This window comes from Eleginops maclovinus, chromosome 4 (genome assembly GCF_036324505.1).
Source record: "Eleginops maclovinus isolate JMC-PN-2008 ecotype Puerto Natales chromosome 4, JC_Emac_rtc_rv5, whole genome shotgun sequence".
Classification (NCBI taxonomy): Eukaryota; Metazoa; Chordata; class Actinopteri; order Perciformes; family Eleginopidae; genus Eleginops; species Eleginops maclovinus.
Genome location: NC_086352.1, coordinates 14,081,580 through 14,109,147, shown reverse-complemented (window position 1 = coordinate 14,109,147; position 27,568 = coordinate 14,081,580). Strand labels below are relative to the sequence as shown.

The following is a 27,568-nucleotide window of genomic DNA, read 5'->3' as shown; positions in this document are numbered from 1 at the left end:
TTCATATTCATATTGCATGGACCAAATGTTCTTCTTTAATCATGTCAAGGTTTGTCTTGTGAAATCTAAGTGTAATAACAAAGTACTGTGTGAAACTTCCCTATCCCACTTTCATCTCAAACACAACAAACACACAGTCGGCAGCGGCTCACTGAAGGGAATTGTGCAGGATCATTTACTGTGGACAATGCAACTGTGTTGAAGCGTGTGACAGTGACGCAGCTGCAGCGCTAGAACTCTTCCCCAGATTACGCCTGCTTATTTCCCCATGTACTTTGTTTTGGAGCTCCAGTTCAGTGTGGCAGGTGACTCAGGGTTTAAAGTGACAGCTATGTGTAATTTTAATACCGTCCATAACTAATTCAAAACAAGTCCAGGCAATTTATTTGAAAGCATTTTTAAGTGTGATGAAAAAAAATTATTTGCCAAAATTGTAGACTTTAGTTTGAGTAGTTTTTAATAATTAGGTGATTTTTTTTATTTTCAAACAAAAGAATGGTACAAAGTGGTCAGGGGTTGTTGAGTGTACATGATTTTCCCTCTGAGTGCATGGTGTTCCTTCAGATGCTCCAAAGACATGCATTACTTTACCTGGCAACTTTATATTGCCTGTAGGAGTGAATGTGAATGTTTGTCTGTCCTCATACGGCAGACTCACGGTCAACCAGCATATTCTCCATCCTCAGAAGTTGTATTAATAAAGTACTTTTTCTAGTTCATCATCATTTTGACGGATTGGTACACTAAAGGTTGATTCCTTATTGTGTGGTGCTCCATTATACTAATAACACACTTATACAAGTAAAAATAAAAAAATTACCACAACAATCAGCTATTATTTCTTAGCTACAGTGTTTGGTTGGAGAAATAACAAAGACTCCTCTGTAACTCTTCCATAATCAATCAAACCCCTTGATTTTTTCTTGAAGATTAAATTCCGATCAATATTACTTGTTGTGCCAATCGTGGGAGTCAGTGTATGTACAAAAGTAAATTAAAGACCTATCTTTTTCATTTGACTTTTAATTTGGGGCAATTGTAATTTTAGCAGTATCACTGTTCCTGTTTTATTGTTTCTGTTTGTTCATACCTTGTTTTTATTTATGTTTCACCATTGTCATACTCTATAAAGCACTTTGGGCTGCATCAAGCATGAAAGGTGCTATATAAATAAAGTTAATTATTATAATTAATATTATTATTACAAATCCCTTTCAGCAAATGGAACATTTTGGAAAATATTTTCAATTAGGCGTACTGTTTACTTACCTTATTGTTAGTGTTACTGACTTCAAAGTTAGGTTTAGACCTTTACTGTAATGTGTGTAAAACATTTCAAACTGCATGTGACGTGTTGTCCACGGACTGACTGTGTTTTCTTACATACTGTATATGATATGACATATTACACACATGATTCTTGCTCTTAATTTGTTTTTGTCGAGAGTAAAAACGATTCAACCACATACAGGTTTCATTAGGAGGGTTAAAATGAAAGAAAAGAAAGCATCTCACCATCACAACTGGGAAGAGCGTGACTCCACTGATGAATCTGCTCGCAAACAATTGGCTCCTGATCACTCAGTGTGTATCCCAGATCACATGCAAATGACACACGGGAACCAATGGAAAAGCTGCTGCCATAGCGACGACCATTGACTGGGATACCAGGATCAAGACAAGAGTCTGACTCCATTTTCACACCTGAGAATCACATCAAACAAGCACAGAGACCCCAGAGTCAAGAGAGTGAGTGTATATGCATGTGTGGTAATTACACCTTTTTAAGCTGGGTCACACTCACAGAATCATCGAACCAAACATTGCTGCTGTGTATGAGAACCCGAAAGCAATTCCCCATGCGCCTACCAAACATTTCTATCAGTGAATCATTCTTACTCTCATATCTGATGCTGAAGCCTGCTGCTGAGCGGCTGTTGTCCGTCGCGAACAACAGGAACAGGACGTTGGACGTTGAAATCAGGAAATGAGGTGCTTGGGTGCCGTGGTATTCGCCGATGAGAGAAGAGGAGGATGAGGGGCCGTCCCTGATTTCCAGTGTGTCATAGTTGACCTCAGTCTGGAACCTAGACAAACAAAATATCAACATGTACAATAACCTGACATACACAGAGATAACATTTATATGGCACAGCCCAGTGGAACAAAGACCTAACGCTTACTGCTCAGAAGCAAATGTTGTTTAGCAAACAGGGTCTTATGAGGATCCGGCAGAAATGCTTGATGAAGTCATTTTAACCACAGTGTCAATAAACTAAGCTTTCTTAAATAACCATGGTGATTGACTCGCATTATACCTGCCCATTTAAATGACTTAGCACTCAAACAACCAAGTAAGTACCTTGTGTAACTAACTAGGTGAATTATTGACTGACCTGTTATCTCCCTCTTACCATCTTGTGTCTCTTGACTATACTCTGTCATTGATTTGACTGTTGGCTGAATTAGTTGTGTCTGCACGGCACAGAGAACCAGTTGGTTCTTGAGGCCCTGAGTGCTGTTGGTTTTAATTGTAACCATAAAATAAGGATTAACTGATCACATAAATGCATTCACCTACTCAGCAGGATATAAAATAAAGAGTTGGGAACAACTGGCACACTGTGACATTACAAACTGCATCTGAGAATCTAACCAGTGAAATGAACAACTAACTATCCTCTGCACCAGACATAACCCTTTCCAATGATTTCCCTGGTAGGAGATGAAGATAGCTTGGCCTTAATGTCACTTCCCAAAGAGACAAATCTCAGCTTTAGCAATTTCAGGCTACACTGCGTCTGCTTGTGGCTTGTTTCTATAAGAAATGTGCAAAAAAGCAACATTAATTATTCACTGCAGGAGTAATTCACCAACTACATTTATATATAACAACGTATTATGCTTCTGAAAGACTGACTTACAAATAGACTGACTAACTAACAACATGCAGAAGTAAACTAAAAAGGACTCATCTGGCACGTTTTCTGAGCAACTGCTGAACAAAATTAAACAAACCTCTCCAAAGTAAATGACTAACCTGTCAAAGTGTATCTTCACAGCATGGTCTGGCTGTGCCTCGATCACCCACTGACAGTTCAAAGAATCTTTATAAAAGGAGGGCCAACCAGGAGACAGCAGGACACCAGTAGGAGCCGTTAGATGGCCTCCACATGGAGCTACAGGGAAATAAACACAAACACGAGAAAGAGGGAGGGAAATTCATCACTTTTTCCTGTAATTGAGTTATGTCCTGAGCACTACGCTCACGTCACGTGGAGTAAGCAGATTCATTGTCTGCTCAATTTACACCAGGGTTTAATCCTTCATAGAAAAACATTTACCTTAAAAAAAAGGTGTTGAAATGTACAGTAAACACATCTGAGCTGCTCATATTTGAAAAAGACAAAACAATTATTTCCTGATTGTAGGAAATCCAGTTTTATATTGTATATGTGACATACTATTATTCATGTCATTGGAGCATTTGACAAAAATATACTTTATTTCCCTGCAACTAACAAACAGTGCATGGATGGGAGATCATTACACTTACTTATACTGTGGCTAGCATCAAATCTCAATCATGGAACATTAAAATCCAACATTAGTTTGTCCCCAAATAAGATTATATTTTGAATATCAAATATGGCAAAAATGGTTTCCTAAGGGTGTATTTCATTAAAGTGATTCCAGTCATTTCCTGAATTTACAAAACTGTTTTAGCTATTCTAGCATTTGCCTTTACTAATTTAATCATTGCTTCCACATTACTTATACATATTTATGAAAAACATTCCTGCCTAAACGTGTTGTGCTTATTGTCTACTTTATTTTAGCCGTGCAACATCATAATTGAGGTTCTTAGTAAAAGATCTTGTGACAAGTGATTTTTTTCTTTCATTAATCAATACCACCGCTGTGTAACGTAGGTAACTGTATATCCATTATTGTTTAGTGTGTCTACAGCACTGATATAACACAAACATACACAGTTAGCTCCTAGAAAACTCTTCAGACCTGGAGTTCATGACCTTTAATATCTGCTGCTCTTTCTACAATACTTAATCTTTCACACTCTAACCACTTCTTCTGTTTTCAAGAGCATATACCTTTGCTCTTTTGATTGCTCTCATAACTGCAGACTTTAAGCAAGCTATAGAAAATTACCTTTCATAACCCATTCTGTGAATGCTGAAGCTGCGGTGCTCATGAATCAGATGAGAAAGTCATTCTAGAAATACAATATAATTATCTTTCCCTGTCCAATGGGAGGGATAATATTTCCCAATACGCCATATTTAATAAGGTGAAACCCTATTCAATTGTGTCCTCGCTCCCATTTATTAACAGCAGCAAACATCTGATAATGTCATTTAGACAATATAATGAAGAAGGAGGGGTAGGAAAAAAGAGAAATACAAATACTCACAGGCCAGTGAATAAAATGTGCCTCTAAAAAGACATAACAGCACATCCACTGTCCTTTCTATTATTATTATTACCCCCACATAAGCTTATCTGCACACTAAGGATACATCTATGCATATTGGAGTCCTCAAGAAATGAATGGCTCTGCCTGAATTAGTTTCAGAAGAACTTGTGCCAGTCTCCTTTAAGATTATTGTTGGGAGAGAAATCTGTGTGCAAACAGTCTGAATAAGTGTGGGGGGGCTGGAGGCTAAAGCAATTAGAAGAGCAAATGTATACAATTCTTAAGGTGTATAAGCACATTAAAGCTGCTTTGTCACCTCAGACTCTGGCAAGATGAACATTTTCTAAGATTTTCAGTAACCAGTTTGTGTGTGGGTTTACCTTCACAGCGAGGTACCGCCGCAGACCAAACAACATTTCCATCCTGGATGATGCAGGTGACCTGATCAGACCCCTGGAAACAAGACATCAATATATGATGATAAGGGACATCATTTAAGCTTTAACACACCTATTACAAATGTGCATTTTACAATTCAAATACCCATCTTTATAGCTATATAACTGTGAGTGAAAGCCTATTACGGTATATTTAGACGGATATCTGATATTTACTTGTGTCCTAATGAATCCTTGGTCACAGCGAAAAGCCACGGAGCTGCCGAGTTGAAACTGGTCGCCATACCTTTGACCATTGACGGGAACTCCTGGGTCATGACATTCATTCTGACCAAATGCTGCAGAGAAACGACAACGAGAGAAGAGTTAAAGTAGCAGTCAATGGACACAGAACTAAGTAAAGAATAGGACACAAAGACACACTTCTTTGGGTCCTAATGAGCCCAGAGAAAAAGTGTCAGAAAAGAATGAGAAAAATGCACGCATTGTGCCCACAGACGTGAGTGTGGAGATTTGTATCGATAGAGTGGTTCAGAATACATGTCCGTATTTCATAAGTCACACAACGTTCCCTGGTTTTCAATTTATTTCAATACCTGAAAATTGGTTTTACCAGGAAAAAAAACAGGGTTTTGAAAAACCGCTGCTGTATCAATGTCAGTAAAAGTGACATCTCCACAGATATGAAAATATGGGAATGGAATTATCTTCAACCCTGTCATGTTTAGCTTATATCATCCCCATTCCAGAGATTAACCTGATCCCACCCAGAGCACATGCCCAGTGATTGGACATGTCTCAGGTTGATTAGCTACTGATGGAGAGGAAATGAGAGCGGAGAGACGGAGAGAAGGAAAGGGCGAAAATATATAAAACAAGTGTGTATACGTCAAATAGGAGTATGACAGACCGACAGATGGATTCAAGCCCATTTGTATGTTCATGTGTTCAAATACGGGGGTGGAGCAAACATATGCTAGGTAGAAAGGGCAAAGGCAACATGCATACTTCACACACCAGATATAGTGGTGGAATAGATTGGCAGGAACAAAACCAGGAGAGGAATGTATACATATACTATATGAAAAGAAACACAGTGAAAATTGACCAAATATTGAAATGACTTGCGTAAACTCAAGAAGGAAAGTGTACGGTGAGTGGTTCAGAAAGAACGGCTGAGACAAAGTGACTAATAACAGAAAAGAAGCCTGCATCAGAGTGGATAACGGAGATATACATGATGGATTAGAAAAGAGAAATAACAGGATGACAGGGTTGGAATCAAGATAAAGACAGAAAAATAGAGACGTGACCTCTAACGTTGACTGAAATATGTTGAACATTTTAAGTAAAAGGCCTGTGTCTTCAGGCAAAAGCATTGTTTGCACCGGCAGCATGTGACTTGTGCTTGAGTGCATTGAGAATTTTTTTCCCTGTGAATAATATTTTCTTGTTTATTGGTTCCACGGGAGTTTTGCAGTCATATTGAACCATATTGCATTGTGGTCAAACTGTTACACTACATACTTGGGCCAGGTCACTGTCCTACAGGGGTTTTTGGCTATTGCAGAAAAAGTGTTGCAGAATAATAACTGTTCACCTGTGTTGGTCAAATGTCATACTGGTTTTGTTAGAGAATCTTTCAAATTTATTTTGAAATCAAAAATTGTGGAAAATACACATTTAGTCTAAAAATAGGTAAACGAGAATAACAGTGCATTTGGTGAAAAACACTTTTCGAACACACCTTAACCCAATTACGGCAATGATGTCTTTAAAGATCATTGACTGTCGTTACACTGAAGTAAATCATTAGAAGTGGAAACTATTTTACCCTATGGGATCAATTTCCCTTGACATGTATTATTTTATTTGCACATGACTGCTCGATCATGTGTGTCAAAGTTCATATTTGACTTTCAAACATCCATATAAATAGAGAGTGATGTAACCACTGACACTCCAATTGGTATTCATATATGCATTAAAATGATAATGGGCCAAATTACTGATACAGCACAAAGATGCCAGATTTGTATCAAGTCCCAAAGTACAATTTAAATGATCATTTCAAATTACATTCCTAGAAAGTTATACGATCACAAACTTTTTTTTCCCTGATTAAAGGTATTTATCCACAGTATCTTATATACAATCCTGTTGACGAGTATAATCATTTGAATTTGTACATTACTTCTAGACATATTTGTGAGTTAGACAGATTCTGATGGCATATTTCTGCTTCATATATTGCATTTAACCTTTCATTTGTGTTAGGATTAGCGTGAAAAAAAGTGTTGGAGGAAGGATCTTTTTTAATAATCTGCTGAACACCCGTAAAAATGTGTGTACTTTCATTTGTGAAATGTCACCTCTCAAGGAAGAGTCAAAGACAAGGTCATTTGGGAGGCAGTGAGTGAAATGGTGCAAAACTGCATGCAAATCACAGAGAATTAATCAGAATAAGCCATGCAGAACTATTTCAGCTTAGTGCAGATAAATACACAGGCTGCAGTAGTGAGGATCAAAGCTGACAATAGGACAGGTTTAACTAGCATGAGTAAGACTTAAAAACAGACGATCAGTCAGGCAGTAACACAGCAGGAGTGAGAAGGTAAGTGCTAAGAGACCATCTCCCCTTATTCAGAACATATTGTGAATTGCGGCTGCATTGGAATATAAACAACTAACATTCCTGTATGTGTCTCTTCTTGTAGGTTCATATAAAATGCTGTTGCAAACTGTTGTATCCCTCAAGAAACCCTTTCTCTTCTTTTCAAAGGAGCTGACCTCAAACATCAATTGCCCATATTTACTGCTGTCCTTTTTAGATTGTTGAACAATTTTCTGCTATCAAACCTCCATTGTAGTGGCTCTAACACATTTCAAATGTGATGTCATGCTGACGTTTGACTGGATCACTGCAGAGACAGAGAGTGAAATCCAACAATACACAAAAGAACTAGCACACACATTAAGGCCACATCACAATCTATTGTCTCTGAAGCATTTCAGAATGTGTGTTTAGCTTGATTGTGTTGCATGCACATACAGGGACAGACATAGAGACACAAAGATAGGTTGCACATACTGGTGTAGCTGATGTTGAAGCCTTTTCCAGTATTGGAATGATCCGATTGAAATTCCAGTCGCATAATGTGTCCATTCGAGGCGATCTGTGATGGAACGTCTTTCCCCGAGAACGTCCCGAACGTTGTTGGCTCAGACAGGCCTGAAATAGAACAGAGTTCAAACACACGTTTTAATGGTGCCCATCTTATTCCAGCTCAATAACATTTGGCCAAGGACATACTTGGAAAGTGAAGGACTCCTGTGAAAGGCAAAAACAAAACACCCTATGACACCTCAGGAAATAAGAGTTATTATGCAAGAACAAAAAACTGATACGAGACAACAGCATCCCAGACTCCTGAAAAAGTTATCAAATCCTAAAATATTGTTTTGAATTCTTTTGAAGACAAATGCAACCGGCATAGATGGTCTGCTTTATGAAATACGCCACTTCTGTAGGAATCAGCGAGGAGAAAATCACCAGAGAAAAGGGTTTTTGAAAGCACAATGGCTATCACTATTAGCCCATCACCCGCCTGTCAGTCGGCTTTAAGAATTTAATGGAGTGAAAAGAACCATTTCAATTCACTTCATTCAGTTCTGTAATACCGTCAAAACCAAAATGGAGAGAAAAAAAATCCATCATAAGACCTGAATTTAAAATCTAATTTAAGAAATGTAAACAAGTATTAACAGCAAACTGTGCCTCAGAATGTTTCCTTTCAGAGACAAATTATTGATTTGTTGTATTAAAACGTTGCAACTGGTTCCTGGGGGAGACCATTTTGACTACTTTATCACCCGTCAGCAGTTAGCTACATTGTCTATGTCGTTAAAAACTGTGTGTCTCACACTTTGGTGTTTTACAGTCAGGTCCAGGATTACTTTCTTCTTTACAGGTTTAGTATTTTGCTGAGACCATTGAAATAATGATGGAATGTACCAGTGATGTGCTGGAACAAGGACAAGAGTTTTGAGATTTATTATCACACAGTGATCCTCTCATGCGTACTGTCTTTTAAAATTAGAATGCACTTGCACACAAGTGATTTTCAGAAACGTAGGTGTACCAAAATACTGGATTGTTCCATGAACCAACTCATTGAATCAGACGCATCTCTATAGAATTATGAGTCTTTAAAATTAAATCAGATTGGATCATCCTGTTGATACCAACCTTTAACTTAAAAAAATATACAAAGTGACCTGAGAAATATAGCCTCCTGTTTCGCACTGCATTGGAGCACCTTTAGCCCCATTAACACCTCCCTCATGTCTCTGCAGTGACTCAGCAGGAGACCTGTTGGGTTCTGGTGTTAAAGCAAACCAGACAGGTATCAGTGCCTTCAAAAAAAAGCCAAAGGTTGGTACGTAGATACTCTTTTCCACAGATGCCGCCACATTTGAGTGAATACCAGAGAGACAGACATCAGGGGATCGTGGTGTACAGGTCATTAAAGTTATTTCAACTGAATGTGTCTTGAATCTCGCATTCCTGGACGACTCTATCACCATGGCAGGGAGCATTATCTTGTTCAAAGTACCCATCATCCCCTTTGGGGTACATGATTGCAATGAATGGCTGAACCTGGCCGCTATGTTAGGGTATGCTGTGGCATTAAGGCACCGCTCTATAGCCATTAAAAGCCCCACTGTATACCAATTGAATGGCCCCCGCAACCATTACACCTCCCCCACTGGCCTGCACGGCTGTAACCATGCATCACCTCATTTCTGCCTGAGACATTTGTGTCACAGCATAGGACCATTTACTACAACAAATGGCTACATGATTTTTTTTTTGGCAGAATACACTCTGCTCTTGAGGGTGCTCCCAAATGATCCAGCCAGCAGCGACTGATTCAGTGGGGAGCGTAATAAACCCTAAAGGACTACACAGAACACAACCCAGCAGGCTCATATCAATGAGATATGGTATGGACATAATGCAAAAGGAAATAAATGCTAGCTCCAAATATGGTGATAAGACACTTGAACAGGAGGGGGCTGAGGTGGTTGATGGAGAAATCAAATCAATGGCCTGCAGCACGCAGCAGTAGTTTGTAGCAGGTAAAAATAAACAGATTAACCAGCAGCAGCGCCATAATAATAAGTAAGTGAGGGATATTGTGAACTTATATTGTCTTGATTGAAAAAACTTGAATTATAATTTTTCAGTGTGATCGGTGATTATAAATGTCAACTGATGCTGATGAGCTATCAGAATGCACAACTTCAGCTCCCGGCCAGAACTAACACAATGCTTGTTGCTGATGGCCCACCAGGAGTCTAGCAGATTGGCGCTGCAGCAGGAACTGTGATTCATCAGAAAACACCTGCAGTTTTGCATGGGTAGGAGTAGCAGCACTGCTGATTATTTGTTACAGACTTTGCCACGCAACATTTCCAACGTTATTCCACTAAGGACCTTCAACTCAAAGGCAAATGGTTTGATGCAGTGTCTTGAGTTTTTTCAATGATTTCCTTCGAGAATGCTATTGATACAATTTCAGCCCCTCTGTGGTCTAAGTGATGCTCAAATTAACCCTCTGGCATCTGCAATTTTGGTTGTAATTCATTTAACAATATGAATCTCTAGTCTTGGTAATCCATTCACATTAAGAGCAAATGTGTGTATAAAGTTGCAGTTGCAATACCAATGAAAGACTTACCTCCTCCTGTCATTGAGTGTACTCCTGTGAGAGTCTATTTAGGAAGCCTCACAAACAGATTTTACTGCATGATTGACTATTAACAATATTAGGGGCAATATCAGATCCTATTCTCATAATAATTTACACAGTTTAAAATATGCATTGATTATTGGTATACTTAATGTCTGAAGTGCATGGTATCGACAGTTTCGTATTTATTGGAATCCATCAAGTCCTTAACACATAACGTTCAGCATAATCCATCACAGTGTGTTTTAGATTACTATGTTAAGTACACACACACCACACAAAATCATTTTATGAATCCACCTACAAAGTGCATTGAAATGCGATGTGAGTAAGCAACCCTGACAATACCACTGTTGGACAGACCAACAGAAACCGTTCATCTTTTCCTCCTTTGACTTGCAGTTTTGGATTTCTTTCACTTAAGAGTCTATTTGGCTACACAGCTGAATGAGTTGCACTGTGCCAAACTCTTTGTTCTTCAGCAACTCAGAAGCTCTTTCACTTCATCAATTGATAGGCAAGAAACCAGAGGTGGGAAGAGAAGCAATGAGACAATAGCTGAAGGAGTGACAAGGTCCTACGTTATCTCATCTCTAAGAGGAGAGTCACAGAAAGCCTTTTGTGACAGCCTATCACTATCTTCTGTTATATGAGATGATGACAACGGTTTTTGATTATGTTAAACCTTTATAAAGTGTTTGAAAGCCTGCTTTGAGATTCTAGGCAGGGTTTAATGCTACTTTTCTGCAGCTCGGAAGATTTATGGCTTGATTATTACTTTGCTCTGTTCACTTGTGCTCGCCATTTGTTTTTACTCAATGATCTATTATCCAGGGATTAAAAAATAACTCATACGTGTCAAGGTCAAATAAACTCCTTGGTGAATGGAAAAGCCCTTGGGTTTCTCCCAGGCAGAGGAACTTTTATCTGATGGCATTAGGATGCAAATTATTTTTCCCCTTGGACTAAAACATCCTTTTTATGTATGCATTTATTAAAGGCATAGCAGCACAGTGGTTGATTATAAGAATACAAACGTTTTACATTTCAATACATAAGAACAGGATATCAGAGAACATGAATAATCAATACTGATTATTTTATGATTACGCAACCCCCAAAAAAATGATCAGGTATTTAAATAATCTCAAATCCATTTTATAATCAATAATTACAAATTAAAGTTCCATCGCAATGCCGAGTTGTTTTACTTTTAAACAATTGTTCACGTCTGTCAGAATGTTTAGTGTGATCTTTAAACACTTTGTTTTACATTTGGCATACTCAAACAGTCATTTACCTTTATGTATTAGTAACAATAACTGCTAATTCAGTGTGTACTGATCCTTTACAAGAATAAAATATAAACCAATATCTGTTTAAGACACACATAACCAACTGTTTTCGTACTTAATGATATGCTTTATAAATTAAATGCAATACAAATCCTAAAGGTTTTTAAAATAATTAATTATGTCATAGAAGGATGTTACGCGTGTAGTTTTTTTGGTTTAAATTTCTACAAAAAGAAGACAAGGGGTACTTCTCACTTCTCTTATTTGACATTTCCTCGGTCTCACCGGAAGTGGATTTGTGTGCGCCACCTTAAGGAGCGTCCCATGGCGCTTATTTGTGCCGGAGGAGCGAAGAGCGACGAGCGAGGAGCGAGGAGCGATGACCGATAACCGAGGAGCGGTAACCGAGGAACCACCAGACCATCCTGTGGTGAAATCCTCAGCCACTCGCCCCGCCCCCTTACTGTATATCCGTCAGATTGGATGCTGCTGCGCATGCGCTGATCTGATGCTTTAACGTGAGCAGTTTAACAGCGGAGTGAAGACATTAACTAAGGGAATCACTCCTCAGTTTATACTATGTTTTGTTTCAATTAATGTATCATATCTGAACAATAAAGTGGAAAAGATCTGTTTATTCATTTATTGGAAACGTTTTTCGTGATCTCCAATTCATTTTTATTATGAACACAATAAAAGTAAAAGAGACAGATTTAATATCTGTCTGCAGGAACAGCTTTTCCGTTTTACATTTTTAAGAATGGCTTTTTTTTTTTTTGAAAATGAGTTCTTATTTCATTAAATCTATTCATGGGTTTCAGTCACGTGACTTTTGTTGTCCTGCCGCCATCTTTAGGACCGTGCAGAGCATCGACTGCTTAGCGCCTTCTAATGGTTCGAGTGGGAAATGGCTAGCCAAACTCATCTCTCCGAGGAGGAGAAGCAGCGTTACGTGACAAAAACAAGTATTTTAGGACTGGATCCATATGTTCTGCCAAATGGCATACTAACCCCGCTTTTGTCCGCTGAATATTAGCCAAACATTTGTTTCGGCGACATTTTCATTTACCTGGTACACAACCCGTCGCCTTACAGCAGGGAGTCTCTGAAGGCGTTCAAAAGCACTGAGGCGTACGTTTTATTTTCGATCAGGATGGGAACACGACCCGCGGATTTATCATGTGAAGATTAAGAAAATGTTCGTAATCATAGAAAAGAAAAGTGTTTGCGTACTATGGTCTTATTACTATGCTATTAAGTTGCCTGGTGCTTTAACTGACCTAGCCAGCCAGGCTAAGTCAAAGCTAGAAGCTAGGCTAATAATTAACTGGTCTTATCTGTTAATGTAAACATAGTAATGTAGAAAATAGCTAGCCGTCTTAAATAATGTTATGTTGAATCATGGGTTATCATGTAATCTGGCTATATCTCTAAATTTATCATTTGCAATTTGTGTTTCAAACTTAATAATAAATAAAAAATAATAAACCAAAGGTAATTGTTTATTGTGTATTTTAAATATACCAGCCCCTGTAATATTTTACCAGTATTTGGCTGGTGCTAATTTCCACCCATGCTCGCTAGGCTACCTAACGTCAGTTCAAGTCAACTCACCCGAAATAAAATGCTCATTGCACAGCCTGGAGTGTTATGTTGGCGTCCATTGATCCCTTTTAATTGCAGCTATCCATTTCTGTCTCCTTTCTGTGTTGTTGGGAATGTTATAAAATGTGTGTCCATCTTTATTTGACTTGCTGTTATTGCAGCCCACAGCACAGCAGATAGATGGCATTGTTTACTTTAGCGTAGTAAACGGTCCTCAAGATGGCGCTGCGATTCATGTGTGACGTGACGTGAAACCCATGAATTTGGGTATACAACAAATGATATGGGTGTGTATTTGAATAAAACGGGGAAAGAGCTGGCTGCTGTCAGACGATCCAGCTGTACCGGCGTCATCATAAACGGACGTCGCTTCACGTGATGCTCCGAGAAAAGGACCTCCCGTTGCTCTTTAAACGTATTTCCTCGCTTGCTCTCTCTTCACGTGGAAAAGAAGCAAGTGAGGGATGCAGGGATACAATTTAAGAGAATTGAGAAGTACCCATAGTGTTTTTCATGTGACAGCAGTGTTATATCCCTCAACGGAACAAACTGGAAGACTTTGAAGCAGCAACTTTGTCAGTTTGCCTGGTGCAACAGCACTAATTGCCCTGCAATTTTCAAAACCCTGCTTCAAAAACAAAACGCCTGCAGAGGGACAAGTTTACAGCCAGCCGATTAAACACAACTTCATCTTTAATGACCAGCCAGTCAAACCAGGGCTTCACTTGGTTCAGTTTGAATCAATAATGTTTATTACAATGGGGAACGGTGATTGGAACAAATGCCCTGTGTTCTGTGTGCAGTGGAAAAGTGCACAGTAAAACTCGTTATAGACTTAGATGAAAAGTTGATAAAGAGTGAATTATTTGAATGTTTTTAGCATTTCAGTGCACATTCACATCCATATTCAGCAATATACAATTTCTGCATATCCTGAGGCGTTAATTTAAGACATACGTTTAAAAAAATATGGAGATGTATTAAAATACAATTACCTTCATCTTTGATCACCAACCAGTCAAACTGTGGCTCCAGGTCAAAGTCGGAGAAGAGGAGATGAATGCGGCTGCCAGGTTCAGAGATAATCAGCCACACACAGTTCAAGTTGTTCCCATACTCCTCTGGGTAGTTTGGGGACAACACGGTCCCTGAAGGAGCCGTGAAGTTGAAGAAACATGAGACTATAAACAGCAGGGGAAGAAGGACGAAAGGCCGGATGGAAAGAAGTTAGTTTGATAGGTAAGAATAAAAGGCAAAGTCTAGATGGATAAAGGATCGTTAAAATTAGAACAAACAAAAAGGAGATTGTGTGTATATCTGGCTAAACGGCATGTACTTACAGACACAACTGGGTTTATTGCCTGACCACTGGTTATTGTGCTGGCATGTTATGGTCTTCTCCCCCACAAGTTCAAAGGCCGCCTGGCAAAAGAAGGTCAAAACGTCTCCGTGTTGGAAGCGATCACCGTTACGGCGACCGAATGCCGGCACCCCAGGGTCACCACAGCCTCCCCGTTCGATCTCTGTAACACACGACAAGGGCGGCCATGTTTTTATACTGAAAATGAATGTCAACATGCAACATGATGACATTCAGATAAGCGGGTTGCTTGGGATGTTGGGTTAAAAGGCAATAAGATGCATACATTGATTTCATGATACATGAGTCCAATCCTGAACATTTTGTATGAGGTGTTTACAGTATCGTAGCTATATTTATATATATTATTATATATATTCTGACATAAAACGGTGCATCAATTGTATATATAGGTCAGTATATTATAATTTTCTTCTTCAGCTTTGTATGTTTGGTTAAGATTAACCTGTCGACAGCCTGTTAACAGACACTTCTTTTTAATAAGGCCACATTTAAAAGTACGCAATAGCTAATTTCTTAAAAGACAGCTGGCAGCAGTCCTAATTGTTAACAGGTTGATGGATGGTAAGTACTGAAAAGTCTTAAAAAGAAGGACTGTCAGCAACGATATTACTGTTTCTGGAGCAGAACAAACAGTGAACATGCCAAGGGTCTCTTATTTTACATTGCTGTGTTGCTATGTGAAATGTAATACAACCTATGAGAAATGAATTTTGTTCCCCACCTCACAGCTAATTGTCATCAGTGTAATCATAGTGTAATTCTGCTTTAATTGTGAAGGGCAAAACAAATAGTTGAGGCACACAGGTAGATGCAAACACACACACACCGATCCACGGCACGCTTGTTAAGAAACCAGCAGGATGTAAAGACGGCAGAGAGCAACACTGATGTGTGTGACGTTGTATAGCATATGACTGCCTCCCATACAAAAGATAAACCATAAGAAACAAGGGGAGAGACAACATGTCTCTCTCCTTGTTTCTTATGGTTTATCTTTTGGTTTCCCTCTTTTCAAATTGGTCCCGTCCCTCTTTCCCTCTGAGCTCAATTTTCTTCTTATCGCTCCCGCTCCCTCAAATCTGATTCAATATAGTGTGCTTTATTGGCATGAGTGTCACATTAGCAGTACTGCCAAACTGGCCTGCAATCATATTCTATTCATTGTGTCACTCTTCTTTTATCCTTCCTTCTCTTATTAGCAGTGTGTGGTTTTATTCGCTGCTCTTCCCTTTCTCCTCTCCTTTAAAACTTGACATTCTACCAGACGTCTGTCATCTCGTAACACATGCTCCACCATGCTTCTGAATTCGCTTTGGGCAAATACATTTCAAGGTGAGCAGTGTGTGTGTGTGTGTGTGTGTGTGTGTGTGTGTGTGTGTGTGTGTGTGTGTGTGTGTGTGTGTGTGTGTGTGTGTGTGTGTGTGTGTGTGTGTGTTCTACACTTTATACTATCTGTTGGGATGTAAGTACATCCGCAAGAATAGAATACTCAAAGAGATGGCTGGTGTGTGTTTCCGTTTGTGTGTGTGTGTGTGTGTGTGTGTGCATGAGGCCAAGAGCTATCTGTCACACAATTGACGAGTGTCAGGAAGGATATCAACGATCTTGAGCCCCTGGTAAGCATGTCTTTATGTTAGTACCCACTTCTTGAGTCCACTATTTTGCAACTTTTTTAGTTTCATCCTTCTATTTCTAATATTCTGTCAATTTCAACTACTTCAAAGTTTTAAGAGTTTTACTGAGATGTGGAAGATAGATTTACAACTCAATGCAACATTGTATACTTCTGTTTCTTTTCCTTTCTAAATGTCATATGTCTTACAAAGTTATATACATAATTGAGAATGATTTACTGAGAAAATAAAGATAAACAGAAAGAGGATAAATGTATTCACCGGCAACAACAAAATTACAGCAGGACACACACACACAAACACACACATTCAAACACACGTTTAGATAAAATGTGGTTTCAGTTCATGCCAGTGCAATATGTAAATCAACTTGCGGGGAATGGAAAATGCAGAGGGATGTACCGAAGGTATCAATCTCTGTGAGCAATTCACACCAACGTTTTGGGGATAAAGTTATCCTATCATCACTCGGAAAAGTTGCTGCATACCTTATTTTGTTGGTTCACCTAACTACTTTTATAAAACTTCAGTAAACAATAAATTATTCATGCGTCTTTATTGCATGCATTTTGAGGTTGATTTTCACAGCATCGTCAAAATAAAGATCTCAATCTGCAGTAATGCAGCCAGATGCTGTTTTACTAAGTAAAAATTACACTTCAGATTCTACAGAATAATCTTTAAAGCATCAAATGCTAATTTTTAGTCATTTGATGAGTTAAAAAGTAAGTACATTATTTACATCGTTGCTCATTTCACAGCCAATTGCCATCAGCCTGAAACTTGGCAGTAGCGTTTCACTGAAAGCTTCAATTATCATAATGGGCTGTGTGTGTTAAGGATATTAACTCACTCTCTAATTTTCTCTCTCTGTCAAACATGTATATACAGACACAAAAACGCACAGAGCTGCAGTGATTGACAAGTGTAGCACGAGAGAATTCAAAAGCAGAACAGCTACACACACGTGGCGCGTTTTCCTGCAGGGCTGAAACCCTAAGAGCTCTCGGGGTGAACTGATCAGAGTGTGTAACATGGTGACATTATATGATGTGACAGCACCACATATATACATGCAAGGACACGCACACAGAACACACCAAAGGCGGATGTTCAGTTATCCCGGGGAAAAGGTCGTCTAGAGGTTATTAACTACTTTTGTTTTTAGTTTGGTTCCTCTTTTCTTAGTTTCATAATGTCACATGTGTCATGGTCTTCAAATCAATATCAGATCACTAAGTGTGTTTGATCTCTTCAGCCAAGTTTTAAAGAGGAAAAAGACCCTGACTATTTTTAGGACAAATTTTAACCTCACGTTGAACAAAGGAAATGTGTAACCTGTGAAAAATATCACCTGCACGCAGTTTAAGTTGAATTCGGCTTCTGTAGCGACACTGTGCTGAATCCCTTGAACAGGCCCTGGCACCTCTGTCAGTGGCATCATTGAATCAAACATAGCTAAGCAGAACCAAGAGCACAACCTTCCTCCCCCCACAATTCACGCTCTCCTCTCTCACACTTTTGTGATCTCTCCGAGTTAATTTCTTCTCACTCAATTTTTTATTTCGTCTCCTACTGTCCCACTCCGTCAAACTATTGTTGTCCTTCGTCCTCTGTCACATGTATAATGAAATACTTTTGTTCTCTCTACCTTTCTTACTCTTTGACTCCGGTTAATCCAATTTAGTCCGGTTCCATTTAGTTCAATTGGATTTAAGGAGCCGGCATGGTGAGATGCAGAAGGATAATCAAATATACAAATATTATAAAAGGATTGCTCTAAGTGATAAATATTTAGAGGAACATCTAAATATCTCCCTCTCACCTTCACTCACTGTGACTGTCACCATCTTTATCTCTCTATCAGTGTCAGCTTTGGTATAATATGAGAGATAACCAAGCAAAACGATCAACTGATTGACTCATAATTCATTTATTGCCTTCTCGTAATGCACAGTCGCACACACACTCACATGTATACACAAGGACAGACAACAACAGTTGTGTTCACCCCGTCAGCAAAGCCTTGACTTTCACACTCCATTATGTGAGAGTATGCATCGTGTTTGTGTGTGTGTGTGTGAGTGAGTTTGTGTTTCAGATACATTGGGGAAGAAAAGAGTGGTTTAAAAGCTGTTGCATTCATTTCAAAGGAGGCCCTACCTTCGTAGATTGCCTTGAATCCTGCAGAGCCGATTGTATCGTCTGACTGCAGGTGTAGCCACATCTGATTGGATAAGCTAACGATGAGGTCAGGGACACTGGAACCAGTGAGTCTACACACACAAATGCACACTGTTAATAAGCATTACAGGTTAATCCCTTTTCACTTAAAAGCGAGACTAAATAATCCTTTGATTGATTTATTTATGATTGGTGTACAGCGTTGCTTATGCACACATAGAATTCCGTTTGCAGCCCATATAGTTAAAGGAAGAACATCAAATTATTGTAAATATCCAATATCCAATATATCACACGTGTCTCCAATTATTCCTCCGATTGCCACCATTAACGTGTGTCTATATTATACGACAGAACATATAAGTGGTGCTTACACATAGAGTACCCTCCGAGTGTCTCCTATCTTCCCTCCATCTCCCACAGTAAGTGTGTCGTATCCTCTTTCCAGGTCAAACTCTTCAAATGACAGCTTTATCACCTGGAAGAACAAACAGAAAGCAAGCACAGAAAGAGTTATAAATACAGGAGAGAGGTAAAGTAAAGTCGAGAAGAGATAAAAGCTAAAGAAAGACACAAAAGAGAGAGCTTATCTTAAGTTCCTGCAGATATGGCCTCTTGCTGATTCACAATTCCCAGCAATACAGACTCATGATTGTCTCACTGGGGACATGTGAAAGCTTAGAATTGAAATGGGAATTCTGTTTGACAAACTAATTGTTCTCAGTATATTAAATTGCTACATGAAGTTAAGAACTGCATGTTAATAACACTAAATGAATCGTGGTATTTGGTAAACAAAAAAAGATCATTTTAGAAAAGATAGGCAGGCTCTGCCAACCTCATGACCTCACGGCTAATTAGGTCTGATTCATTCCAAGAAGTAATTTGTAATTACAGCAGAGAGGAAAATCACCTCAGAGCAGAAAGTAGGTATCGTAGAAATGTATAACAGTCCCATTTAATTGTATGTCACTGTAAGTTTCTTCTGCAGTTAAGAGTTTCCCACAGTTTGAATCTACATCTTGTTAAGAAAATATCCATTTGCTGAGACAGAGACAACTGGCTGTCTCTCCTTTGATGTCAGATCTTTATTGTATGAAATCTGCCTGTATCCCATGATTTAGCCCCCCCCCTTTTCCCTCTTTCCCCTTTGTTTTAGAATCCTGTAATGTAGAATTTGATTGGCTGTTCCCCTTCTTCCTTCCCTTTAAGAATCTGGTCTAATGTTTGATCGGGGTCATATCCTTGTACGACATTGGTTGTGCAGGTTATCTGGCCTCCAGCTGGGATTGATTCTGTTAAATGCTCTGCTCTTTATTAAATTACATAACTTTGATTTGAAGCTTGTACATTTGTTCTTTTCTTACCAGAAGGTGATTAAGTGTGGAATTTCCACAACAGTAGCTACAAACAGTCCTAGAGGGTAGTGTTCTTCTCAATTAACTTCATGAGTGAAACAATACTGCAGTAACATATTCTCTGCAGGACTGTATATTCAATCGTAAAAGTGAATCTGGAAAAACAAGGTACATTGAGAAAATGAAGAAAATGACTAGTTGTTGGAAGAAGTTTTCCTCTTAGCAGGAGGCAACACATGTCGGAGCATATACGGAAGCACTGTTTTAATAAAGCGTGAGCAATGATAAACTAAAGAGAGGAAGAGACATCCAGTGTTCTTGGCTGTGACCATCCTCTAATTTAATTAAAGCTGCTCTGCCAAAGGTATAACAATTAATTTGACAGTGACATATTGATATTTCTAAAATAATCCATCTTTAATGCATGAGGGCAGAGAGAAGGAACATACCTCCAAAACAGAAAGAAGCCTTGCTTTTATTTGGCAGCTTCCTCTGTTATATTCATAGTTAAACAAATCTCTTCAGGGAGCCATGTCTGCTGCACACTGCTACACATCATTCTGCTGCTGAACACTGACGAGCGATGTGTTTAATGCCTTACTTGCAGGCACGTTTGTGGCTGTAGTTGCATGCATACAGCACTGGATCATCAATCTACTGTGCCCTCTAAAATGCCGTAATACTGGTCTTCTATTATTTGCTGCTTGTCCATTATTTATTAGCTCTAGATCATTTCCCTGACAGAAAGGGAGATGGCCGATTTCCGCAGCATTCAGAAAATCTGCTGGTCGCATTCAGTGAGTCTCTGGAGTATTGAGGACTAATATGAACCGTGAACATGTGATGTTGTGGATGAGAATCCATCACATGGCAAATCACACTAGAGAGAGGAAAAACCCTACCGCAGGTGATAGGGATGTAAAAATCATTTTAACACGGCGTAAACAGCTGTGCATAGCTAAGCCTTTGGCCGTGCTTTGTCAGAATCAAATTGGATAGCAAATGTTCAAATAATGTAAAAGGATATGGAATCCTCGGAGGGATTTACTGCCATCATGACGGGAATGGCAAAGATGCCACGGTAACTGGAGAGATCCGTATTCACAGGTTTGAATGTATTCATAAACACACACCTTCTGTAAAACAGTGCAATATGATATAGCAAAGGGCGTTCATTACAATAAAAAACGTTTTTATTTTTTAGATCAGCAACTCATGTTCAAGATGCATCTCAATAATTGTGAGCCTCATTCTAGTAGAAAAATCTTCTTTATATCTTATTTCTACACTGAGTTTTGAAGCCTCTGGCAACCTTTATTTTTTCTAAAATGGCTAGAAAATAATGCGAGGAAAATGCAAAACAGTATTGTGAGGTAATAACTCCTGGCTAACAACAAATCACAGCGAGCATTAATATGCTTTTGTTGTGCTTTTTTGTTTATGTGTTCTGGTACCAAATGATCCCTTTATCTTAAGGTTTGAAGAGACACATGGGTTTCTGTAGAATAGTTTAACGGATACATCATCATCAAACATTTCAGATGTTTCTATTGCTTTTTTGAAGAACTCAATATTGAACTCATCACCAGTTGTGTCTCTAGTCTCTAGTATCAAGGGAACTCATTTTTGGCAGTCAAATAACAGTCAAATTAATAGTTTGATTTTAACAGACAGTTAAAGACTGCCAATCAGCTGCCATATATGCAGAGAAATGCACATTGGCATGCGAGACATCATCAACGGCGAGTTGAAATGAATGAATGCTTTTTTTTCTGCAATTAATCTAGTCAGTTAATGTTAAAACTGTACAGCAGTTCTGTTAAGTGAAACAGAAGATCTACCACATGTTTTGGCATTGAGGGTGTGTGTGTGTGTGTGTGTGTGTGTGTGTGTGTGTGTGTGTGTGTGTGAAAGTGTCTCAGGTATATAGGATAATGTCGAGCTGGTTTCACTGAATGTTTAAGCGCAGTTTCTCGTTGTTCATGCGCCAACATGTTTCCATCTCTATCTGTACGTGTGGCTGTGGATGTGTGTGTGTGTGTGTGTGTGTGTGTGTGTGTGTGTGTGTGTGTGTGTGTGTGTGTGTGTGTGTGTGTGTGTGTGTGTGTGTGTGTGTGTGTGTGTGTGTGTGTGTGTGTGTGTGTGTGTCTAGACAGTGAAGGCAGATTGCATGGTGGCTGCAGACTTAAGGGAAGGAACTGAAACGTTATCACACTAAGGTCATTAGCAAGAAGCTAAGTGCTGTTCAATAGATCCAAACGGGCCCATTTGGACAGACATTAGGAGCAGCCTGCAACCCCAAACTACATTCAATTAGCTTCTTTATTTCCTGAAGCAAGAAATAAACTACATATGAAGGAAGAAAGCAAACAGATACAACTGAAAGAAAAAGGATCTAAAGAATTATCTAGCCCTTAAAATATCTTCAAATGCAACAGTGTAAACTTTGTTTATCGCTCCTAATTGACAAATATACAAATTCACATAATGCTCCTACGCCAAAAATGAAGTATATAAATAAATAAGATACAGCCAGGAAACAGTGTATACTAAATGCAGCCAACTCAAATGATGCTAAGTAAAATAAACACTTCCATTTACTGGTGAAAACTTCAGTTTACCAGAACTGGAATAAGCACATTTGCAAAACAATACAAAAAAGAGAGAGTTAAAAAGAAAAGTGATTCAATTGAAAAGAGACTTTTTAATTCAGAGAGAATTAATTAACCAATACTGTTATCCTCTATTCACATTTGGACTAAGGATTCTCCTAAATCTAGCTCCGCCTCTAACTACTTCTCATAAAGGTTGCTCATTGGTACAGAATTTGCCAGATGCACTTCACAGTGTGTGATAAATGTATCCTAACCTTATTCAATAAAAGATATGGTAAAAGGACTGCATTTATATAGCGCATATATTTGCAACCCATCAAAGCACTTTTTCATTTACAAGTCAGCATTCACCCGTTCACACACAAAAAAAGGGCCACCTGCTCAGTGAGACTAACGTTCTTCACACACACTCACACACTGTTGGTCATGCCATCGGGAGCAATTGAGCATTAAGTTTCTAGCCCGACGACACATCGACAGGTTGACTGCAGAGGCTGGGGATTGAACCACTGTCTTTCTGATTGGAGAACGACCATCCACCTCCTGAGCTACTTCTTTGTCTGAATATGTTTAACTCCATGGTATTATTGAGTTCCTGCAGTATTTATAGGTATTTCAGGAGAGGGGTTTCTTGTTCAATCCAAATTTGGACCTTACAGGAAAAAGCAGTGGATCTGTCTAAAGGTGGATGCTCTTTGAAGGGATAAGTGAAGCGTTATCACTTTAAAGTCATTACCAAGTGGCTAAGCAGCTGAGAGCAGCTCAATAGGCCATTTAAACATTGTTAAGAGCACTGTGCAATCCAAACCTACAGTCAAATACTTTCTGTCTGTCAGACAGTTGAGTGGTAGTGGCTTGATTTTTAGGGTCTCTCCAGGGCATGATCACAGCCAGAGAGAAACTGATAGTAATGTTTCTCCTACTCTGATCCTTAATTCACAGCAGATATGTATTTGGCAGTCAACTTAACAATCTGAGACAGATTCTGCTTTACATTCTATGCCTGATCCTCAGTGTTGTTACCTAACATGAAAATATTGCAAGAGAACCCACACTTGTAATTGGGTGGACTAGTTTTTGAATGCCCTTGTTGAGCCAAAGCTTCACTAGTGCTGAGTCACTGCCAAGCAGGAACAGTAGGGAGGAATGATCACACAAATACTAAACCAGAAACGTATCCATCCATCAATCCGAATCAATCAGGTTTTTTAGTAATAATGAAAGAACTATATTTGTCCTAAGCAGCAGAAGTCAGGGATCAGTTCACTGTTGTGCTGAAGGGCACTTCAGCAGGTCAGATGATTCTCTGCATTGTTATTTTTACTTGGGTTAGAGGGCAGCCTCCCCGCTATACTAACAATGCTGTTGTGCTGCTATAGGTTCCCCTTAAAAATAAGATTTGGAGCCTGTTAAAACGTCAACAGTGGCTGCACGTCTAATGAATTACATTCAGTCAGCCATTTCAACCACATAATAAGCTGAGGTGACCCCTGCCAAGGGTAGCGCCCATGGGCAAAGGTTTCATTTCAATCTCTGTGGCAGTGACCCCCGCATTTGTATTAATGTAGGACGCAGCAAACTACAACAACATAAACAAAATAGTCACTATTTTCACTCCGGATTGGATTAACCTTGCAACTGACCCACTCTCAATGTAACAACACATGAAAGGCAACACCTTGCTTTGATGAATTTGAGGCATTTCCTTGCTACAGATTTGGAAGACAAGACAAAATGCCATTTTTTACATTATTTTCCAACAAAATAAAACTTTCACAAATTGCCTCACTTGCCAAACAGAAGCAAGCAGGGAGGGTGTCGAGTAATTCCCCAAACAGACTAAACCTTTGAGCGTGATAGAAGTTGAATCAAAATGAAAAAGACAATATTTAGAAGCCAGACTGCACATCTTTAGAAGTAGGTTATACTAACTGACATTAGAGGTAACGTATTCAAACACTAAAATACCCGTAAACGTATACGATGTGACATGAGTAAACAACACCACTGATAATTATTATCTTGGATGATGTAACAATGAGCATGCTAGACTGACACGGGAGGAAAAACCACATTCTTCATCTTCATCTTTCATTGCATTTGTCACTTCCTGTCCACAATAATAGTGTCATACTTAAGACAGCACATTATGATACCACTATTTCTGTGACATATCGGGTCCTAACTTGGATGTGTTTAGGGAAGACAAGCTCAATTCAGATGCAGGCCCAATGGAATTCAGGCTATAGCAAGTTTTTTACAAATAGTTTGTGCCCACCGAAGCTCAAATGTGTTTCTACTACCCTGGGTCTAAACTAAGTGTCAAGAAAAAGTTGAAACTATGCACTCGGGTGACCCCTTGACGCAAGTAGTACTGAGAGGGAACAGCTGTCATGAAAACAGTGTACAAGGTTTTTCCCTGCTGAGATACTGCAGCTATGCTAAGTCATTGGTGAGCTGCCACAATTTCTGTCTGGGGACTTTTTTCCAATAGATTACATTAAGCCTTTCAACCAAATAAACGAGTATAGGATCACCTGAAATCCTACTTGAGGATAACACCTGCAGCTCACCCTTAATGGCTGGGAAAGTCATTTAAAAAAAAGTAAATGGGTAAAGAAAAACCCACTGCCTGTACTAAAGGATTTAAGTACTCTTATTTTTATTCCTTTTTGTCAATCCTATATATTTTTTTAGGAGTATTTATTTGATAATCTAAACACAACTTTAGAGGCACCTTATTTGCCCATAGCTGCTCAAGACAGTGTATGAAATTGTCTTTACAGTGCACTGCATCTTGCAACAACAGTATATTTTATAATGGCTACACAGCGTGCAGGGGCGAAACGAGGGACTGGCATAGAAGCAGGATGCATACCAAGCCACTGCTTATGGACAATTCAATTAGATCAGCGGTGTTACAGTCATAGTTAACCGGCACAAAGAGGTGACTGCTGCCCCTCAAAGTGCATAGAGGGCCATGTCCGATGCCACAGCATTAGCTGGTTTAGCTGTAGGGTCAGCTCATTAACTGACTGACTTATTTCTTATTTCACTAATTGTCATGTGGATGGTTCTCATGGTCTACTGCCAGGCTCTCATTTAAAAAAGACGGTGGTTTGAATTGGCTGCACTTTGCATAAATGCCTTAAGTTTTCCAAGGTCTTGCGGACCAGGATCTGTCGCACTAAGCACTGACCTGAGGGCAGAGTACAACATATAATGATGGTAAGGCAATCACAAAGAATAGATTTACAACTGTCCAATAACCGTTTACCTGACCTGCATGTTTTTGTGCTGGGTAATGAAAAAGAAGAATGACTTGAATTCCTTTGATTTCGGCCAAAGTGACTTATTTCCTCTCAAGTGTTTTTTAACATCATGCCTCTTGACTTTATATGTCAATGTTTTTGAGCTTTGTTGTTGTTGTGTATTGTAATGTGCTTTGACAAGTGAGTTTCCGTGTGGGACAAATAAAGTACCAGTCAATGTAATAATAGGCTGGCTGGGATGCCGGCCTCAAAGTACCCAGATGTGCCATGTTTATGTTGCAATCCTGCCCTGAGGTGACCTCTGCTTTAAGTGGTAAGGAGGTAAACGGCGGCTGCCTGGTGAAATAACTCCCTCGTCGAGGTGCTATGGCACCTTTGAGTGCTGTTGACCTGTTGGCTGGACAGTTAAGGAAAATTAACTGCAAACTAGGTTTGAGCAACAGCTGTGTGACAGCCCTCCTGAAACTGCATCATAATCGATAAAGTGATTCGGCAGAAAACATCAAACCAGCAGTGTGGGGGTTGAGAAATGTACTTTGACAATTCTGGATTCAAGCAGATGCCTTTCTCACTACTGCTTTCATCCAGCTCCATAATATATGTAATTCACATGGTAAATATAGTAAGTGCACATAACTGAAAAGTGGGACCTGCATGCATCACCACGGACAGCCTCGTGAGGTAGCGAAGTGCAAGGTTCAGGGATGAGAGCCAGAGACAGAGCTATACAGTGAATTACTGTCATTCAGGCTGCCAAATTACAGAATAGCAAAAAGCCTTGAATTGAGATAATGTCCTAATTAGGCAGCTACTGGTGAATGTTTTTCCATTACCACGGACACTGATGGTTATTTACTCTGCACTTTACTGATGCATTTGCTCAGTATGTGGGATCAAAACCCTCACTGAGCTGTGGCCTGTATGTTGTATAGTGTGCAGTGATTCAGAATGTACACAGTCCCTCACTGTAGCAGCAGTGGAGTCCTACCACTACAGTACATCAACATATACAGTGTTAAAAGGTAGCTGTCAGTCTGAAGCTACAGTAACACACAGAAAGGACACATCCAGCAGGAAAGTCATATACAATTGAAACTTCTGTTGTGTGGCTTAGGGCATTATTTCTGTCTGTAACAACAACAACAACACTGTGCTCCCTAACAAAACTGCTGAATCTCCGAAAGAGGCCACACAAGTAAAAATAGGCACAAACAGGAGACAACACTTAGATAATCACCCAGGGTTTAAATAATCCAACACTGAAGTCAACCTATTTGGAAAATAAAAATAAATACAACTCTCTGCTGTAGCAACCCATTGCAGTTCGCAGATCAATCTTCCCTGTTCAACTTAACCTACAGAACAGGAAGTAGTGAAATTAAAGCAAACAATGTTATAAAAGCTCAAATTAAAGGTCAGAGCGAAAAAAAAAGCTACTTCTGAGGAGTGATCATTTCTATTTATTTCTGGTTTACAGATACTAGACTGACTTTGTTTTTTGTTATATGATTATGATAATGAGGTAAATATTGAGTATTGTGTCTGGATCCTGTAACAGCCTGAAGGATTTTTTGCAGTCATGTTGTAAAACACTGCACTGTTGTAAAACGAGGCTGGACCTCAGCATATTCT

General features: G+C 39.2%; 1 protein-coding gene across 1 annotated transcript in view; it reads right to left on the bottom strand.

Moving 5' to 3' along the window:
- Nucleotides 1-27,568, bottom strand: part of LOC134862870 (CUB and sushi domain-containing protein 1-like) — a 343,579-nt gene that overhangs the window by 101,410 nt on the left and 214,601 nt on the right. Inside the window, exons 12-21 of the mRNA XM_063880971.1 lie at nt 19,066-19,169; nt 18,671-18,783; nt 14,830-15,012; nt 14,485-14,670; nt 7,925-8,065; nt 5,050-5,171; nt 4,816-4,888; nt 3,041-3,179; nt 1,900-2,087; nt 1,516-1,704 (exon numbers count right to left, since the gene is read on the bottom strand). Of these exons, the coding sequence (XP_063737041.1) occupies nt 1,516-1,704; nt 1,900-2,087; nt 3,041-3,179; nt 4,816-4,888; nt 5,050-5,171; nt 7,925-8,065; nt 14,485-14,670; nt 14,830-15,012; nt 18,671-18,783; nt 19,066-19,169 (1,438 nt within the window). The remainder of the gene's footprint in view (nt 1-1,515; nt 1,705-1,899; nt 2,088-3,040; nt 3,180-4,815; nt 4,889-5,049; nt 5,172-7,924; nt 8,066-14,484; nt 14,671-14,829; nt 15,013-18,670; nt 18,784-19,065; nt 19,170-27,568) is intronic.